The sequence below is a fragment of the Martes martes genome, assembly GCF_963455335.1.
Source record: "Martes martes genome assembly, chromosome: 5".
Taxonomy (NCBI): domain Eukaryota; kingdom Metazoa; phylum Chordata; class Mammalia; order Carnivora; family Mustelidae; genus Martes; species Martes martes.
The window spans coordinates 29,299,953-29,321,578 of NC_137892.1; the positions used below are offsets into that span (position 1 = coordinate 29,299,953).

A 21,626-nucleotide genomic window follows, 5' to 3' on the forward strand; every position below is an offset into this window, starting at 1 on the left:
CATCAGGCTCTCTGCTCAGCAGGGAGCCTGCTTGCTCCTCTCTCTCTGCCTGCCTCTCTGCCTACTTGTGATCTCTGTCTGTCAAATAAATAAATAAAATCTTAAAAAAAAAAAAAGAATTTAAAAATAGAGCTTCCCTATGACCCTGCAATTGCACTGCTGGGTATTTACCCCAAAGATACAGATGTAGTGAAAAGAAGGGCCATCTGTACCCCAATGTTTATAGCAGCAATGGCCACGGTCGCCAAACTGTCGAAAGAGCCAAGATGCCCTTCAAGGGACGAATGGATAAGGAAGATGTGGTCCATATACACGATGGAGTATTATGCCTCCGTCAGAAAGGATGAATACCCAACTTTTGTAGCAACATGGACGGGACCGGAAGAGATTATGCTGAGTGAAATAAGTCAAGCAGAGAGAGTCAGTTATCATATGGTTTCACTTATTTGTGGAGCATAACAAATAACATGGAGGACATGGGGAGATGGAGAGAAGGGAGTTGAGGGAAATTGGAAGGGGAGGTGAACCATGAGAGACTATGGACTCTGAAAAACAACCTGAGGGTTTTGAAGGGGTGGGGGATGGGAGGTTGGGGGAGCCAGGTGGTGGGTATTAAGAAGGGCACGTATTGCATGGAGCACTGGGTGTGGTGCAAAAACAATGAATACTGTTACGCTGAAAAGAAATAAAAAAAAAAAATTTGTTTCTCATGCTTTCACTGTCATGTCTAAGAATGTCCTGCCAAATCCAAGGTCATGAAGATTTATGTGTGTGTTTTCTAATAAGAATTTTTTGATTTTGGCTCTTACTTTGGGTCTTTGATCATTTGAGTTAGTTTTTGTGTATGGCATGAAGTAGGGTCCACCTTCATTCTTTTGCACGTGGCAATTCAGTTGTCTGAGCACCAATTGTTGAAAAAACTATCCTTTCCCCATTTGAGTGGTTTTGGCAACATTGTTGAAAATCGCTTGACCATAGATGTTCATACCTGGTTCTCGTACTAACCTCAAATACAAGGGTCAGTTGAAGTTAAGATGAGGACCATAGTTTGGTCAATTGTGTCATATGATAGAGATTATAGAGCATTTCATATTCAGTATCTAGATGGTCTTAAAATTCCTTTTCTCTATCCCTGTGCTCAGAAGACATCTTACTTCATTGACTCCAGCAAATACTTGGGTATTTACCCTCTGCCGTACCGTTTAGATGATGATCGTAGTGCAAATATCAGCGAACTATTGCCAATCTTGGAAGACAAAAAATCTCCATTGGAGAAGAAAGAGGTATACGGAAAACTCATACAGGTTGTGATTATATGGTCTGAAAATGCATTTGTTTTCAGTGGAAGTACCAATGAAACACTGGGGAGATTCTAATTCTTTTCAGTGTTCCTGATACATAGTAGATGAACAGTAAATGCATCTCTTGGCTGGGAGAAGCTCACTGAAGAGGTAATATTTAAGAGAGACCTTGAAGGGGTGATGTAGTTTCAAAGTGGGAGAATAGCAAGTCTCACTCGAGGGTCAGTCCATTTTCTAGGAAACCATAAAAAATTGTGTGACTGGCTGGATATGGGATGTTATATGTTTACTATGGATGAGGTTGTGAAGGGCTTTGGAATTTGTTACGTAGGTGGGTGAGATCTATGAAAGATTTTGATGGCTGTTGACATGATCACCTGGGAAGAGAAATGTGCTAGCAGTCTGAGAGGTGAATTTCAGTGGAAGGTATTACTGGTAGGTTGATGAGTTGGAGGCTATTTTAAGCCTGAAGTTAAAGACCTCAATAAGGAAAGCACAAATAATAAAGGAGAAAAGGAAATTGATGGAACAGTAGCTAAAAAGTTAGACATCTAAAGACATCATTTATGTCTCCATCTCTTGAGGTGATTCTTAGACAAAGGAATTTTAAGTTTCATTTCACTGAGGGTTATATTAAACCAGTGAGGAGAACGCCAAGCAGTTAGAAATGCTGGATGGGCTAGAAATGTTGATTTAGGAATCTCATAAATTTGTTGGATGATTACATTAAATCAGATTGTGGACATCTAGTCCCTGCCCTACGGAGTATAGGAAAGGAGTCAGTATAGTAAACATAGCTGTGTGAACAGACACCTGCAATACCAGGTGATACATGTGTAGTTGAAATGCGTACACGGCACAGAAATGGTACGGAAGACTGGAGTGACTTAATTACATAGAAACGGTCTTTGATATCCTGAAAGTGGGTGAAATTATGAGGAGAGAATAAGTAGAGTAAGATAAGGGACTGCTGATGAAGAGCTACTAAATTAGTATGTATTGTGCTTTTGCAGCAGGTAGTAATAGTGTATAAGTTGTTTTCTTAATTCTGTTTTCTGATCTCTGGGTAGGCCTCCAACTTTAAATGTACTCATTTTTCTGAAAATTCCAATGTGAGTTACCTTTGTTTCAGAGAAACATTTTATGATCAGGTGTTTAAAGGAGGTGAGCACTGAAAATTACTAAAACTTTTTTGAAGCAGTAGCACTCTAGTTGACCACTTGCCCTTAAAAACCATTAAATTTGAGGATTTTAGAATGAACTATCTTTGTGTCTCTAAAAAATGTTATTAAATGAAGTTGTTTGAGATAGAGTTACTTTTCTGCAGACTTTTTTCTTAAAAAGAATAAAATTGGCCTTTAGTGTAATTTTACAAGTACCCACTTTCCTACGAAATGGAATTGTGTTTTTTGGTTTTGTTTTTTGTTTTTTGTTTTTTTCCCTTCTGTGATGGTAGTTTCTACTTGGGGCAAAATTAACTTCAATTTAGTAAAATTTACTACCTTAATCAAGATACAAAATACTTTTATCACCTAAGAAAAACTCTCTCACATAGTTAACACTTCCCGTTCCTAATCCCTGGCAACCACCTTTCAGTTAGATGGAATCATACAGTGTGAAACTTTTTGAGTCTAGCTTCTTTAATTTAGCGTAAAGTATCTGAGACTCAGCTGTTGTTTCCTATTATCAATAGTTCATTACTTTTTTATTGCTGAATTTAGTATTCCACTGTAAGTCTGTATCACAGTTGTTTGTTGTTGAAGGACTGTTCTGTTGTTTCCAGCTTCAAACATTAATGAGTAAAGCCAATATAAACATTTATGTGCAGGTTTTTGTATGAACAGTTTTCATTTCTTGTGGGTGAATACTTGGAAGTAGGATTGTTGGGTTGTATGGTAAGTATGTTTGAATTTGTAAGAAACTGCTGTACTTGTGCCAGAATCATTTGCAAGAGGTGAAGTCACTTGCTTTTAGTCCCATGAGTTAATGGCTGTGGTAATAATACAACTCAAGAACATATCCATTAGGACACTGTTGTCCAAGTCTGAGAATTGTTAATCTATGGTTTTATTTTCTAGAAAGTATGATGCTTCAGTACAAAAGCATGTCACTCTATTTCCTGGTATCGTAAAAGTTATTTTAATACAGAAATTTTACCCTTATTCAGAGTCACACTTTGTATGTATTATTGAATGTTTGAATATTGAAAGCTCGCCCCAGGGAACCTTTTGTGCAGCTAGATTTGTTTTAGTCTCTGGTCAGGTTTCTATCCATTCCATCTTTGAAATGTAATGAAATTATAAAAGATCCAAAGGAAGGAAGGGAAAGAAAGCAAAGAAAGAAACTGCCAGACTCTTCCAAATCAGATGTATTATTACATTCCCATAGCAATGAATGAGAATACTAGTTGTTTGACATCCTGTCTGCACTTGTTAGTGTCACTTTTGATTTTAGGTAGTGGTAAGCTTTAGGGGGGATTATATTGTCTTGAAAGAAGTGATGGTTAAATTGTCAAGAATTTGGAAACCGGTTATTAAACACAGCCATTGTTAAAATTAAGTTCCACAAACATATTTAAATGAATTGTATTAAAAATGAAGGTAGGTCGCCTGAGTGGCTCAGTTAGTTAAACAGCTGACTCTTGATTTTGGCTCAGGTCATGATATCCAGGGTCCTGGGATCAAGCTCAGTGTCAGGCTCTGAACTCAGTGGGGAGTCGGCTTCAGGATTCTCTCTGCTTCTGCCCCTCCCTTCACTCACTGGCTCACACTCTCTAAATAAATAAATAACGTTGAAGTCTTCTCTCTCAAAGACATGGTTGCTGAACATTTACCAGCACACCAATGATTTTTAGCCCTCTCACAGGTTTGTAGTGTTAACTCATTATAGTTTTAATATACATTCTGTAATGATTAGTGATGTTGAGGTCTTCATGTGCATATTCACTGTCTGAAAATCATCTTTGGTGATGTCCTTTCACATCTGTTGCCTATTTAAAAAGTTGGATCTCCTTATTGAGTTTTGAGAATTCCTCATGTATTCTCAGTACAGATCCTTTGCCAGATGTATGTTTTGCAAATACGCTTACCCAAACTCTGGCTTGTCTTTTTTATGCTGTTAACATTACCTTTTACAGACCGAAAGTTTGTTACTAGATGAAGTGCAAGTTACCCTTTTGTTGTTGTTGATCGTATGTTAGATTTCACTTGTGAAATTCTTTCTTAATGCTAACCCAAGGTTACAAAGGTTTTAGGTTTTCTTCTAGAAGTTTTATTAATTTTAGCTTTTACATTTAGGCCTAGGATTCAGTTAATTTACATGCGCATTCAAGTTATGGTTTTTTTTGCATATAGATATCCAGTTGTTCCAGCCCCATTATTGAAAAATAATCACCCCGATAAGGTTTGTTTTATGGATCAAAATCTGGTCTTTGTGGTAAATATCATGTTTGGACCTCAGAAGGTTATATAGAGTGAGATGTGGATGGGTGGAGTGTTCTGTAAATGTTATTTCAAGTTGTTTGGTTGTATTTTTCCGTTTTTACAGTATTGTCAATGAATCTCATATGTTTTATGCCAAGTTACGCTAGACTTGAAAAGTTTCTTGATGAGTTGTCTTTGAACCTTTTTAAAAGGTTTTGATCTTTTTTGATCTTTTTAAAAGATCAGTTGAGCATATATATGTGTATACATCTGTTTCTGGACTCCATTCTATTTCATTGATCTACTGACTCTTTACCAGTTGTATGCTGTCTTACTGTAACTGAGTCTTGAAATTAGTAGTGAGTCCATTCACTTCTTTTCTTTTCAAAATTGCTTTGCCATTTCTACTTCTTTTGCCTTTCCATATAAGTTTAGAATCAATTTATTGATTTCTACCAAAACTTCCACCTCAGATTTTGATTTGGTATTGTGATGAGTCCATAGATTAGTCTGTGGAGAATTAACATATTAACAGTATTGAGCCTTTAAGTCATAGGTTTACTATTTTTTAAAAAAAGATTTTATTTATTTATTTGACAGAGGGAGACACATAGCCAGTGAGGGAACACAAGGGGGGGGCAGAGGGAGAGAGAGAAGCAGGTATCCCACAGAGCAGGGAGCCCGATGCAGGGTTGGATCCCACTTGGATCATGACCTGAGCCGAAGGCACAGGCCTAACAACTGAGCCACCCAGGCGCCCCTAAGCCATAGGTTTACTATTTCTTTCCATTTTTTTCTTATTTACTTGATTTTTTTCATCGGTGTTTCAGCGTACCAATCTAGCGCATATTTAGTTAGTTCATACTTACTTCATGGTTTCTTTCTACATTTGTTTGTTGGTGGTATATTGACCCTCTATCCAGCAACTGTACTAAACACTCATTAGGTCTAGTAGGTTTTTTGGAGAGTCCATGGGATTTTCTTGTATATAATCCTACTGTTCGTGATTTGGAGTTTTATTTCTTTGTTTCCAGTCTGTATGCCTTAATGTAGTAGCTAAGACCATCAGTATAATATTGGATAGGAGTGGTAGAAGTGGTTCCATTTTCCTTTCTGTGAACTTAGGAGGGAAATATTCTTTCTCTCTACATATGATGTTATCTGGTAAGGTTTTTTTTTTTTTTATTTTTAAAGGTTTTATTTTTAAATAATCTCTCCACCCAACATGGGACTTGAACTCAAAACTCCGAGATTCAGTGTCGCATGTTCTACCAACTGAGACAGCACGGTGTCCTTAGGTTTTTTTGTTTTGGTTTGGTTTGGTTTGGGTTTTTTTTGTTTTTGTTTTTGTTTTTGTAGATGTCTTCCACCAGGTTAAAGAAGTTCTAGTCTTAGTTTTCTGGTATTTTGTATTCATGAATGGAGGCTGGTAGATAGTAGATTTTTTTTCTGTTTATTAAGATGATTGTGTAGTTTTCTTCTTAGGTTAATGATAACATGGATTATATTGCTTGATTTGAAAACACTAAATAAACCTTGCCTTCTGGGATAAGCCCAACACAGTCATAAATGTACTTATTTTCCTTTTTATATGTTGATGCATTCAGTTTGATAGTATTTTGTTTAGGCTGCTATGTCTGTTACAGTAGGTATTTGTGTAGTATTTTCTTTTATGTGTAATATCTTTGATTTTGGTACCAGAAATACTGGTTTCATTAAGGGAATTGGAGAGTGTTCATCCTCTTCTGTGTTCTGGAAGAGGTTGAATGGAATTAGTCTTACTGTCTTCTTTAAAGGTTGATAGGACTCACTAGTGAAATCATCTGAGCATGTAGTTTTGTTTTTGGAAGACTTTTAACTTCAAATTCATTATCTTTAATAGATATAAGGTGATTTCTTGTTGAACTTCTGTAGTATGTGTTTTTCAAGTAATTTGCCCATTCACTCTAAGTTGTGAAATTTATGGGCATAAAGTTTTTCATAATACTCTTTTTTTATCCTGTGACCATGTTTGTGGGGTCTGTGGGTGTTGCCCCTGCCTTTTCACTCCTGGCATTGACAATTTATGTCTTCTGTTTACTTATTTATTCGTTTATTTTAGTCTCTCTAGAGAATATCTTGGGATCTTTTCAAAGAATCAGCTTTTGCTTCATTTTTTTCTCTTGTTCATGGAGGCTTAAATCATTGATTTGAAACTTGGTGGTTTTTTGTTTGCTTGTTTTGTTTTGTTTTTGAGTATTAGCTATATATTTCTTTGTAAGCACAGCTTTAGCTGTATCCCACAAATTTTAATGCTGTGTTTTGTTTTCATTCAATTTAAACTATGCTCTAGTTTCCCTTCTGACGTACTATTTGACCTGTGGGTTATTTAGAAATGTGTTAATTTCCAAAATTTGGGGATTTTCTCAATATGTCTCTGTTATTTCTACTTTAATTTGATTATGGTTAGAAAATGTTTTGTGATTTTAGTACTTTTAAATGTGTTAACATTTGTCTCATGGCCCAGAATATGGTCTCTTATGGTGAATATTTTGTATGTGCTTGAAATGAATGTATATAATCTGATGTTATTTTTGAAGTGTTGTATAAATGTTAAGTCAAGTTGGTTAAAATTTTTCCAGGCCTGCTCTATGCTCTATCTTGCCTTGCTACCTGTCTATTCTTTTTTTTTTTTTTTTTTAAGATTTTATTAATTTGTCAGATTGAGAGAGAGAACACACAAGCAGGCAGGGTGGCAGGCAGAGGCAGAGAGAGAAGCAGGCTCCCCGCCAAGCAAGGAGCCCAATGTGGGATTCAATCCCAGGAGCCTAGAATCATGATCTGAGCCCAAGACAGTGGCTTAACCGACTGAGCCACCCTGGCGTCCTGTTACCTGTCTATTCTGTCAATTACTGAGGGAAGAGTGATGAAGTCTCCAAATATAATTGTTGATTTTTAATTTATTTATACTTTCAGTTCAGTTTCATCTTCATATTGAAGCTCTGTTGTTAGACACAGACTTAACATTGTTATGATTTCTTCATAAATTGGTGATGCTTTTATCATATGACGTTTCTCTTCATTGCTGATAATACTCGTTATTGGAAGTTTATCTGATATTTATGTAGCACTCCATCTCTTTTTTGATTGTTTGCATGACATACTTTTTCTGTTCTTTTACCGTTAACTAATCTGTGTCTTTAAAGTATGTATTTTGTAGGCAGCATATTGTTCTGTATTGCTATCTTTATATCAAGTCTAGCTACCTCTGCCCTCTAATTGGTGTATCTAATGTAATTATTGGTGTAACTGGATTAGATCTACCATTTTATTTGTTTTGTTTTTCCTGTTTCCCCTTTTCTTTCTTCTTTTGTATTAATATCTGTAAGTATTTAATTTTAATTTATCTACTGGATTTTTTGCTTTCTCTTCCCTTCCTCTTGTAAATATATATATATATATATACACTTATGTATATTTGTTTATAACATATAAGTATATTTTAATGTATATTTATATATGTATGTGGTTGCTGTAGGGATTATAAAATACATACCTAATAATTTACCATCTAATTAGAGTTAAAATTATACTCTACAAATAAAATGCAGATCCTTATAACCATTTACCTCTCCTTCCTCTATGTTTTAGTTTTCACATATATCTCCATACATTGAAAACCTTACCAGACAGTGTTACAATTTTTGGTTTCTTAGTCATACACATTTTCAGTAATGTAAGAGAAGAAAAATGGTCTATTATATTTCTCCAGTTAGTTAATTCTTTCTGTGATTCTCACTGTATTCCTGAAGATTCAAATTTATGTTAACTCTTATCATGTGTCTTCAGGCTAAGATTGTCTTTTGGTCCCCCCTACACTTTTTGTTTGTTTGTTTGTTTGTTTTTAAAGAACTGGCCTAGTGATGATAGGTCCCTGTAGTATTCTTTCATTTGAGAATATCTTTATTCCATCTTTGTTCCTGGAAGATATTTTTACTGGGTATGGGAATTATGTTGACTTTTCTTTTTTTTTTAACATTGTAGAGATATTGTGCCACTGTTGTCTTCTCTAATCTCTCATGAGAAATACGCAGTCTTTGTAATTGTTTCCCTGAATGTAATTGTGGGTTTTTTTTAGCCACTTTAAGTTTTTTATTTTTACTCTTTGTTTTTTCAGCTGCTTTTTATGATGTGGCTGGATAGGATTTTCTTTGAAGATGTCTCAAATCTGTAAATTTAGGTATTTCAACAAATTTTGGGACTTTTTTAAAATTTTATTTGACAGAGAGATCACGAGTAGGCGGAGGGGCAGGCAGAGAGCAAGGGGGAAGCAGGCTCCCTGCTGAGCGGAGAGCCTGATGGGATGCAGGGCTTGATCCCAGGACCCCGGGATCATAACCTGAGCTGAAGGCAGAGGCTTTACCAGCCACCCAGGCACCCCAAGGGACTTTTAGCTATCATTTATTGAAATATTTTTCAGTATTCAGATTGGATATTTTCTAATGATTTTTCTTCAAGTTCACTGACTTTTCCTGTCAGGAGTTGTAAAGAGTCTGAAATTGTATGTTCCTTCTAAGCTAACAAATTAACTTGGAAGACTCAGTTAAGCACTTTTACTCAAAACATAGCAAGCAGCATGAGTATCATGTTTGTGATAATTTCCCCTATCTCTCTCTTGATGGGGTAGTGTGATAGGAGTAGGAGGGGGGGAGATTAATACTGCATCTGCCTTTGGTTTGTGTCACAGCTGTAGAATCTGAGCTTAGGTAACCCAGATAATTATAAGAGGCAATAAGTGTGCCTATTCTTTGCTCCAGAGGAAACGTTGTCTGTATTATAAGGAACACCAAACAAATCCAGTCTTTGGGAAAAAGACTTTGACCTCTGTTTTCTAATGCTATTTCCTAGAAACGTGGCCTTCTGTCAGAGTTGTAGCTGCCTGCACCGGGCACATACTTTTGCTCAGCTTGCGGTCACTCTTAGGGAAAAGCAGTGAAAGAAAGGAGAGAAAATACTAATGAGGATTTCTGTCCCCCTTCTTCACATTTGTAGGTCCTCTTTTCCTGGTTCAGCTGGCCAGAAAAGTAGATTTTCTCTTGGAATTTTAGCTGTCAATGCTGTCATCATTGCAGGTTTCATGCATCTAGCCACTGAATTTGGCCTCAGGGCAGAGCCAGGAAAGAAAATGGGGTAGGAGGAGGAAGGAAATAAATTTTTCCACTAACATTCTCTTGGTAGCAGGGGCCCTGTGTTATTATTAAAAGATAAAGATTTTTCTCAGAGTGATTGCTGCACACACTACTAGTATAGTTCTACAACTGGAGCCATTCTCAGGAAACGCTGAAAGAGATTAAAGAAGGGGGGAAAATCATAAAATTAACCCTCACATTTTGTCTCCTTACCCAATCTGTCTGCTGTTATTTAATTTAAGTCTTTGTTTTTTGTATTCTGTTCAGAGCTTTTAGTGCTAATCAGTGGGAGAGAAAGGTATGATAGTGTATCTGAACACCACCACCAAATGCTGGCAGAAGGAACTCTCATTCACTGCTGGTGGGAATGCAAAATGGTACAGCTGGTTTGGCAGGCAGATTGGCAGTTTCTTATAACTTACTCTTACATAGTCCGGTAATTATTCACTCTCTTTAGTATTTATCCAGAGAAGCTGAAATTTCATGTACACACAAAAAACAGCACACGATGTTTACAGCAGCTTTATTCATAACTACCAAAACTTGGAAGCAACCAAGATGTCCTTCAGTAGGTTAATGGGTAAGTAAACCGGTGCTTCGAGTCAGTAGAATGTTATTCAGCACTAAAAAATGAAATGTGTTATCTAGCCATGAAAAGACACAGGGAAAACTCAAATGCGTATTACTAGTTAAAGCACCCAGTCTGAAAAGATTACTTATCATATGATTCCAACTATATGATGTTCTGGAAAATGCAAAGCTGTGAAGACAGTAAAAAAATCAGTAAGTTAGAAGGGAAGGAGGGATGCATTAGCAGAGCACACATGATTTCTGGACAGTGAAATTACCCCATGTAATAGCACGAGGGTGGATACACATCATGTCATTACACATGTGTCCAAACCCACAGCACATAAAACACCATGTACTATAAACTTTGGTAATTACAATATGGCATTGTAGATTCATATATTGTAACAAATGTACCATACCACTCAAGTGGAGGAAGTTGGCAATGAGGGATTTTTGAGCATTCTATTAGGTGTATAGATATACTATCATGAGATGTTGTGGAACCTTTTTAATTTGCATTTTCCCTGATGATAAATGCTGTGGGGCATCTTTTCACTTTTCTTCCAGTCTGTGGCTTTTTTATTTTCTTGACAGTATTTTTCACAGAAAATTAATGAAGTTTATCAATTCTTTCTTTAATGGAGTGTGCCTTTGTTAAGGTATCTAAAAACTGCCAAATCCAGGATCATCTAGATTTTTCTCCTGTTACCATCTAGGGATTTTATACTTTTGTGTTCAATTTTTAGGTATGTAATCCATTTTGAGTTGATTTCTGTGAAGGGTATAAAGTCTCTGTGCAGATTCATATTTTTGCATGTAAATGTCTAGTTAGGCCAACACTTTTTGCTGAAGAGACTTTCTTTTTCTCTATTGTGCTCTTTGTTTGTTTGTCAGAGATCTGTTCACTGTATTTATATGGATCTATTTTGGGGCTCTTGTGTTCCATTCATCTATATTTTCACCAGTACCACATTATGTTGATTACTATAAGCCTGAAGTCAAGTAGCTTCCGTCCTCCAATTTTATTGTTTTTCCTCAGTATTCTTTTGGCTGTTCTGGGTCTTTTGCCTCTCTGAATAAACTTTAGGATTTTATTGATATCCACAAAATAATTTTCTGGAATTACCAAAATTCCATCATCAGATGCATCAGATCTCTATATCAAGTTGGGAAGAACTGACATCTTGAAAGTATTTAGTCTTCCTATTTGTAAACATGGAGTATTTCTCCATTTATTTAGCTCATTGAGTTCATTCATCAGAGTTTTGGATTTTTTTCTTATGTAGATATTGTATATATTTTCTTAGATTATACCTAAGTATTTCATTTTTGGAGGTGCCAATGTAAATGTTACCGTTTTGAACTTGAAATTCTATTTTCATTGATGCTGTGTAGGAAAGTGATTAACTTCTGTGTACTAATCTTGTATGCTCCTACATTGCTGTAAGTGCTTAGTAGTTCTGGGAGGTTTTTTGTTTGGATTTTCTACTTAGACACTGATGTAATTTCTGAACAAAGGCAGTTTTATTTTTTCCTTCCCAATTTGTATACCTTTATTTTCCTTTTCTTGTCTTACCACATTGGGTAGAACTTTCAGTACAGTGTTGAAAAGCAGTGGTGAGGGTTGATGTCCCTGTTTTATTCCTGATCTTAGTGGGAAAGCTTCTAGTTTCTAACCATTAACTTTGATGTAGCGGACGCCTGAGTGGTTCAGTGCATAGAGCATGTGACTCTTGATCTCAGGGTTGTGAGTTCAGGCCCCACACTGAGCATGGAGCTTTTTTTTTCTTTTTTTAAAAGATTTTTTTCTTTCTTTCTTTATCAGAGAGAGAGAGATCATGTACACACAAGCAGGGAAAGTGGCAGGCAGAGGAGAAGCAGGCTCCCTGCTGAGTAAGGAGTCTGATGCAGGACTCAGCCCGAGGACTCTGGGATCATGACCTGAGACAAAGGCAGTCACTTAACCCACTGAGCCACCCAGGCATCCTATGGAGCTTACTTTAAAAAAAAAAAAAAAAGTTGATGTAGGTTTTTATAGCTATTCCTTCTTAACTTGATAAAGTTCCCCTGTATTTTTAGTTTGGTTAGAGTTTTTATCATGCATGGTTGTTGAAACTGCTCTGCTCCATTTTTATGTAGATGTGTTGTAGGCTATTTCAAATTTTTCAGTATTATAGATAATCTCATTGACAAACTTGGGAACAATTCTTAGGCATATTCATAATTATTTTCTTGGAATTCAGTTAACAGATAGTCATTGAGCGTTTGTGGCCTGGAATGGAGTAAAAAATTAGTAAACAAAAGAAGATAGTCTCCTTTCCTTATAGAGTTTATAGTTTATAAACAGTTCATAATTATAGTGTGGTAAGAGAAATTATGATAGGGGAAGTAGCTATTCTGTGGGAGCATGTAGGCCATTCCCCTAACCAGACAGCTAGAGGTGAGGTTGAGGTTGTCAGGAAGATCTTCCAGAAGAAAAATGAATAAGCTTAGTTATTTTTAAATTCCTTCAAGTGAAATTGCTATGGTAAATTAGGAGGCCCACCTTTGTGAGAGTTGGAGACTGTAAGAATGAAGCTCCAAAGAGAAAAAACAAACACCTTCCCTTTAAATTCTATAAAGAATTGAAACTGGGGGTGCTTGGGTGGCTCAGGTGGTTGAGCGTTGGGCTTGGTTTCAGCTTGGGTGTGATCTCCCAATTGTGGGATTGAGCCCCACATCGGGCTCTGTGCTCAGCGTGAAGTCTGCTTCAAATTCTCTCTCCCACTCATACTCTTCTCTCTCTCCCAAATAAAGAGATAAAATCTTTTTGTTAAAAAAAAAGAATTGAAACTTTTTGAAAGATGTTGAGAGGGGCACCTGGGTGGTTCAGTGGGTTAAGCGTCTGCCTTCAGCTCAGGTTATGATGTCCTGGGATCGAGCCCTGCAATGGGCTCCCTGCTCGCCGGGAAGACTGCTTCTCCCGCTCCCACTCCCCCTGCCTGTGTTCCCTCTCTGGCTGTCTCTCTGTCAGATAAATAAATAAAATCTTTTAAAAAGAGAGAGAGAGAGCGCGCTATTAAGAAATGTCATTATGCCAGAGAGGATAGTTTACTTAAAAAGCTAATGAGAAAATCTTAAGAATTAGGAATGACTTCAAAAGAGTATCCTACAAAAAGTTTACTAATCATAAAAAGAAAAATTGATTATTTATCTTTAGTAAAATTAAGAATTTCTGTTCATCTAAGTCCACTATTAAGACAGTGGGTTGAGGGTGGGCAGCTGGCTGCCTTAGTGAGTGGAGCATGGGACTCTTAATCTCAGGGTTGTAGATTCAAGCCCCACATTGGGCGTAGAGATTACTTAAAAATAAAAGTTTTAATAAAAAAAAATAAAAGAAAGTTGAGGGGCGCCTGGGTGGCTCAGTGGGTTAAAGCCTGTGCCTTCGGCCTAGGTCATGATCCCAGGGTCCTGGGATCGAGCCCCGCATCTGGCTCTCTGCTCAGCGGGGAGCCTGCTTCCTCTTCTCTCTCTCTGCCTGCCTCTCTGCCTGCCTCTCTGCCTACTTCTGATCTCTCTCTCTCTGTCAAATAAATAAAAAATAAAACCTTAAAAAAAAAGTTGAAACACAAGCCACTGATTGGGAGAAATTACATATCTGGCAAAGAACTTGTCTCCAGAATACATAAATAATTTGTACAAGTCATTAAGAACTATAGCAACATGGGCAAAATACTTGATCAGACTTTTCACAAAAGAGGCTTATCAAGGGGTACCTGGGTGACTCAGCTGGTGAAGTGTCCGACTTTTAGTTTTGGCTCAGTTCGTGATCTCAGGGCTGTGGCATTGAGCGCTGCATCAGGCTCTGTGCTCCGTGGAGTCTGCTTAAGATCCTCTCTCCCTTGTCCCCTCTATCCATGTGCATGTGTGATCTCTCTCTAAGTACATGAATAAAACCTTTTTTTAAAAAGGGGATAGTTAATCTTTCAGTCATTTACCATGAGAAATTGCTGAGCATCATTGTTTGGCAGGGAAATACAGATTGAAACCACTAGATACTCTAAAGTGTACCACCATAATGTCTAAAATGGAAAAGATGGAATATTATCAAAATGTTGACAAGGATGTGGAGCAATTGGTATTTTCATATGTTGCTGGTAGGAGTGTAAATATGCAGCCACTTTAGAAGATTATTTAGTGATAGCTTCTAAAGCAAAAATGTGCACCTACCCTGTCATCTAGTTTTTCTACTCATACATACCAAACACAAATTTGTTCACATATTTATTAAAAGATACATATAGTAGGAAGTTTATACAGTGTTGTTGATAGTGGTACAAAACTCAAATAGCCATCAATAATAGAATGGATCGATTGAAGTATATTTACACAATGGAATATTTTGCACTCACAAGACTATGTGATACATTACTACACACAGCAGTATGGAAGTATCTTGAATATATAACATTAAGAACAAAAACAAAATATATTCTGTGTGATTCTACTTTTATGAAGAACAAAAACAGGGGAAACTAATGCATGCTGATAGAAGCTTTGGTGGAGAGAGGATAAAGAATTAGAGTAGAGTTTCTGGGGTTGATGATAATGTTCTTTCTGGATCTGGATGCTGGTTACATAGGCATGTTTGGTTTCCGAAAAATCCCTAGCTGTATGCTTTTGACATACACACTGTCATTTTTATGTGATTTTTTTTTTAAGCATTGGTTTTAACTATTAGAAGAAAACTATAATAAAGCTAAAAGATTCATAGTCTTCGTTCTCTTATGTTGGTCATTATTGAAATGTAAATGTTGGGGAGGAGGGCATTTTTTTAGTTTTAAACCATGGAAATTTTATAATACTTGTAGTCTAAATTCAACTATTGTTAAACTTTTCAGTTACAGTAAAGGAATACTTTGAACTTCTTATACCTGCAACATGTTTTCAAGATCTGATTTTTTTTTACTTTTATAAAATAATCAGTGTTATTTTATATGGCTGTAAAGCATTAAATTTTTGTTAATTATAACAACATGACAAAGTATTATCTTTAAAGGGATGACTGAAAAAGATTTTTTTACTCTTAAGTGACTTTTGTTAAGAAGGAAAATGAATAAAAATGTGGTTTTGGTTTATTCTTACCCTTAGAGGAGGTACTATGAGTAGCTGTTCTTGTTCTTTTTTCCCTTTTTATTAAGAGAGTGTTCTATTTCTATAATGTATAGAGATGTAATTATAATAGTTAAACATACTAATCCATCATCTATTATTGTTTTTTTTAACAGTCGAGTCCATCATCTCCAGAACCAGCCAGTCTTAATGCAGAAGATGTTAGTACAAACTCTAATGGCCCGAAACCTGCAGCAGTGGTGCTAGATGACGACAGAGAAGACCTTTTTGCAGGTAATTGTGAATATCTTTATTTTTTTAGGAATAGTCCACTCTATCCTGTTACAAGATATTTTCTAAAGCAAAAGTGAAATTTTGTGTAAGGTGTGAGTTGGTAGCTCTTCTTAGCAGCTTGGAAGGACAGGAGATTTCCAGTTAGATCACTGAAAAATATAAACTGTTGAGAGAAGGAAACCCGTGATCCTTTCTGGTTTTAAGCATTTGAAAATAAATCACATATTATAATTCCATGTTTTGATCAGTACTTACATTCAAAACACTAGTGGTTGTGGCATTCATACTTTGAGTAATACCAGTGATTGTAATCTTATTTCTTACAGGTGTCACAAGCAAAATTAAGCTCTGGATTTTAAAATCAGTTAAAATGTCTTTGTTTTAATAAAATACTTCAGTATTTACGACCTGTTGTATTTGACTTACTTTTGTGTGAGTAAATTGATGGTTGAGGAATTTATTTTCCTGGGAAGAAGTTCGTGTAGTCCTACCTTTTAAAAAAAGCATTCTCTTCAAGACAATTACATCTACTTTAACATTAAAACTTAGGTAAAAGTTAGTGTTTGGATACTGAAACAAATCTTTTTAGAATTAATGACTCAAAAAATTAAAGTAGTAAATCTTTGCTTAACAACTTAATTTACCTGAACTGGTTTTTACTGTGTTAAAATTCAGTAATACGTCTCAGCTTTTATGGTAGTTGGATATTTGAACCATTCTCTATTTTTTGTATAAATGTGTTTGAAGATACAATTCTCTATCACAGAGGTCGATGTGAGTTCCTGCTTGATTCGTTTTATGAGAACTTTTTACTACAGATGAATTCATGTATTTCACCTTGTGAGAAAAATTAAAATAATTGTATTTCCCATTTATTTTTTAGTTAGTAGTTACCTAACGACTTATAGTTTAACCAAAGTTATAAAATTCATTTTTGTTTTCTTTTATGGACTTTTTCCCAGGCAGCCCTTAAAAGTTTTTTTTTTTTTTTTGTTTTTATTTATTTATTTATTTTTAAAAAGATTTTATTTATTTATTTATTTGATAGAGACAGAGAGAGAGAGAGAGAGAGAGACAGAGAGCACAAGCAGGAAGAGAGGCAGGCAGAGAGAGAGGAGGAAGCAGGCTCCCCGCTGAGCAAGGAGCCCGATGCGGGGCTTGATCCCAGGACCCTGAGATCATGACCTGAGCCGAAGGCAGCGGCCTAACCCACTGAGCCACCCAGGCGCCCCTAAAAGTTTTTTTTTTTTTATGGCATTTATGTGTTAAACTAGAAGACGACCTGAGTCCTTTCTCTCCTGAGTGGGTACTAATCTAAAATTGTGTACAATCCTATAATAATATAGAGTCATACGTAGAAGTTTCAGATTATCCATTTCATAAAAGACCCTTTTACCTTGAAGTCTCAGAATTAATACATAAGGAGTATCCTGAAGCTAACAACAGAATGTTGTGTTTTGTTGTTTTCAGTAGCATGCACAAATGTTCGGTTTGCCAAGTGAGTACTAAACAAAGATATTTGCCCACTTGGCTTGATTAGAAGAGTCGTCATGTTTTACTCTACCTAGCAGTCTATACTAAATACAGTCGTTCAGTTATGGTCACCAGTGTTAGTATTTGCTTTAAAAAGTTGGAGGGGAGTGCACCTGGTTGACTCAGTGTGTTAAAGCCTCTGCCTTCAGCTCAGGTCATGATCCCAGGGTTCTGGGATCAAGTCCCACATCGGGCTCTCTGCTCAGCACGGAGCCTGCTTCCCCCTCTCTCTCTGCCTGCCTCTCTGCCTACTTGTGATCTCTGTCTGTCAAATAAAGAAATAAAATCTTTAAAAAAGAGGGGGGGTGGTTTGCCTGGGTGACTCAGTCAGTTAAGCATCCAGCTCTTGGTTTTGATTCAGGTCATGGTCATGATTTCAGGGTCATGAGATTGAACCCAGCATCGGACTCTGCACTCAGCGGGGAGTCTGCTTGAAGATTTTCTCCCTCTCTCTGCTGTTCCTCCCACTCAAGCTCACGCTCGCTCTCTCTCACAAATAAATAAAATCTTTAAAAAAATAAGAGAAATAAAAAAATAAGAGAAAAAACAATTATTAAAAAATAAACATAGTCATCTGTTTCAGTTTCCTTTGCTGTCTATGAACATAGAAACTTGTTGTGGGGGAGGGGGGACTCCATCTTACAACCCTGAGATCATGACCTGAGCTGAAATCAAGAGTCAGATGCTTAACTGACTGAGCTACCCAAGCACCTTTTATGCTTGATCTTTTATCTTAAACTCAGGTGCATTTCAAAATGACATCTTTAGTAGTTCTAAGACCTAATCTGGTCACTTGTATGTGAATGGATTAATACTACACTTGCCTCTTATTTTAATGCCTTTAAGCAGGTGTATCATTCATCCTCCTCTGGAGGAGTAGGATTCTTAGAAACCATAATAAAGAGTAGCATATGTTATCAGGATGGTGAAGACTATTTTTCAGGTAATGAGAACATGTACCTGATTTATTTCCCCTGTATTAGAGGAGAGAATATCAATATTGCTCTAAGGATCTAGCCATTTTGATTTTAAAACCGTCAAGAGATTGATAGAGTATTGGTACGTTTTGGGTAGCGTTTCAGAACTGTTGTCAGACATCGTATCAGAAAGAGTTGGTGTGTGACATGTTACTGTTAGTAGTTTACTTGGAGAGCCTTGACCACATAAGCTTGACTACACAGCCCCTCCACTATTAGTTACATCCTTCACACTAGGCTTTACTGAACACCAGGAAACGATCATAGAGGAATAAGTGAGGGTGAGCAGATTGCCATTGTTGAAATTGTTCTGGACTTTTAAACTTGTTTCTGCCAGGGTCCTTAGCTTATATCACTTAAACATTTCAGCAAACAATGCAAATAGTAAGTTTAATGAATAGTCCTTTGTTTAAAAAAAATTCTTTGGTATCTATGTTATGAGTGAAATATTTCTTCCCTGGCATTGACATCATCAATTTATACTTGTCCTCCAAGTATCTCTTCCCAGGAAAAGTTCATCTTTATACTTAAAACCTGTGGGGCATCTCCTGGAACTTTCAGGTCTGGTTTAAATTAAGATTTCTGAATTTGTAGTATGTTTTCTTAACTAAAAGTTATGAGAAGACTTTTAAGGCAGACTGTACATTAGTATGCTAAATCTTAATATCCATTTTCATTTTTTTCTCCAGAGTAGCTTAGTTCATATTTAGCTTTTCTTATTTTGAGGTTTCCTACTATTTATGAAACAGCCTATCAGAGTCCTTGCAAAGAACACAGAATCTGGTATCTGAAGTAAAATGGGATTGAAAACTTAAAAGTTACGTTATCTGTCCTGACACATCAATCAAGTTAATATGCCTTTCCCTTTGTCTCTGGGTCTGTTGCCAGTAACCGTACCTCTTTTAGAGAATTTTAGATTTCTTTGTGTTTGCTCCTTGTTGTTTTGCTTGTTTGTAGATAATAGCTCTCACACCTCCTAGCTCCTATACGCCGCTTTCTTATTTTATGTTGCTCATTAATTTCATTTCTTTAAAAAATGAACAAATAACTAGCTGTCTTAACAGCCTGAAAGCTTTTAGTTTTTTATATTAGGGTCATTTATTGTGTAATTGTCTATTTTATATCTATCATCTGTTTTTCTTCTTTGGTTACCACAGTTGGAAAGATTTCTGGTTTAATATAAAAATATTAAGAGACCTATGTCAAGTAAGGAGATCTCATTATCATGAAAAAACCAGTAAGAGCGTAGATTGATAAAATGTTGACCTGTTTACATTTAAATGTAAATGTTAACATTATTTACCTTATTTCAGGTAAATATGTTGTTACTGCTATACTTTTTGAGGTATTAAAATGGATCACTGACTGCCATTACTACCTTCCCAAACCTCTGGGAATCTAAGAACCTCAGGTTAGAAACCACTGGTCTGATTCTGTTTCCCTTATAGCCCTGCCTTTCTTTTCCTGTTATCAGTTCTGTAATCCTGCAGAACTGTGGTTTTCTTTATGGCCACTGAATGTAATTTTTATTTTTCTGGTTTTGCTTTTTGTTTGTGCTATTGTTTCATTTTTCTAGAATTCTTCCTCCATTTTTTGTCTACCTATTCAGATCCTCTCAGATCAGTTTCATAAAATATTGCTGATTTCCCCCAGCCTAAAGTATTGTCTCCCATCTCAAATTGTACTGTTTGTTCTGTAGTTCATAAAGCAGTTAAATGTCTTGTAACATTCTTTTTATTGTTCTCTTGGCTATTATTTGTCTTTTATTATTATTTAACATTCCACATGCTTGTGTCTTATTTTCCCAACTAGATTATAAACTCCCTGAGGGCAGGTATGATATTTTACGTTTTTTTGTGTTTTGTTTCTCCATTGCATTTAGCACAATGTTACATAGCTTGTAGACAATCAGTTTATTGATTTGATTTCGTTTAAATATGTTTAGTACTAAATTTTTCAAGTGGATGAGCATTTTAAATTAAAACTTAAGCAGCTATTTGCTTTGTGTCATACTCCTGTATTCAACTAATATTAAGTAATCTTTAGCAGTTAATTGCTTTAGATTACTAACTTTGTGGATTTTCCATAACAGATTTTTAATCCCAACTGGGATAGTTCTGGGCAGCCTATTGCCATAAAATTTGTGTTTGTATGTATAAAATAATCATAATGTTAGCTTGAATAAACACTTTTGAAAGGTAAGTTACCCCAAGCATAAGATATATTACAAACCCAGCACAAATGAATGTGGAATTATCCACATCATTGCTTTCCTACTAGCTTTATCCTGACCACTAGTATAGATAATTAAGCTGACTTTCTGTAATTCTTCCTAAAATCAACAGTCCTCACTGTTGGTTTTAAAGTATTGATGAACAACTAAGGAAGGATTCATTAAATTATTTATAACAACTATTTTTAAATAATATTATTTTGATATTTTTTGTGGGCAGTCTAAAAATATTTTTCATAACTCATTAACTGCAGGTAGACTATTGGGGTTTGTTATCAGTATCCTTAACTAACTTGTTTAATTTGTATCTAGAAGCCACAGAAGAAGTTTCTCTGGATAGTCCAGAAAGGGAGCCTATCCTGTCTTCAGAACCTTCTCCTGCAGTCACACCTGTGACCCCTACTACAATCATTGCTCCCAGAATTGAATCCAAGAGTATGTCTGCTCCTGTTATCTTCGATAGATCCAGGGAGGAGGTATGGGAAAATGTTCTAAATTGATATGTAAATATAAGCTTTTTGTTCCCCCACCCAGCATCATTCTCCTATTAGTCATCTCTAATCAAAGCCTTTAGACACTTGGGGGGAAGGTATTGGACTAAGAAGTCAGCTGATTTCGTTTCTAATTTTATCTTCATCACATTTTAACCCAGTAACTTCGGCACATTACTTTTCTCCTTAAATCAAGGATTTTATCATTTGTGATCTCATGATGCTTATTTATGAATCTCAATATTTCTGTTAGTCAAATGAGAAAAATGTATGAAAGTGCTTTAAAAACTTGAATAAAGTGACATTCTGAGTAATTTTTTTTTGATGAATCATGCAGTAAATGTTAGTGGTTCTGCTGGCAGGGTATAGGCTTGGCTGTGAACGGAGAGGAAGCACAAGAGGGCCTTCCTGTGAATAATGGTGGTGTTTGTGAAAGTTACTAAGCTGTATACTTAGGATTTATGTAGTTTATGTTATAATTCAAATATGGTTTAGTTTCTTAAAAATCCCTACAAGAAAAAGATTATTTACAAAGAAAAGATT

The 21,626-nt window shown here is 36.0% G+C and overlaps 1 protein-coding gene across 1 annotated transcript in view; it reads left to right on the forward strand.

The window, feature by feature from the left end:
* LOC308343828 (sorting nexin-2) overlaps positions 1-21,626 on the forward strand; it is a 55,054-nt gene that overhangs the window by 4,651 nt on the left and 28,777 nt on the right. Inside the window, exons 2-3 of the mRNA XM_080805009.1 lie at positions 15,732-15,849; positions 20,905-21,068. Coding sequence (XP_080661135.1) covers positions 15,732-15,849; positions 20,905-21,068 — 282 coding nt within the window. The remainder of the gene's footprint in view (positions 1-15,731; positions 15,850-20,904; positions 21,069-21,626) is intronic.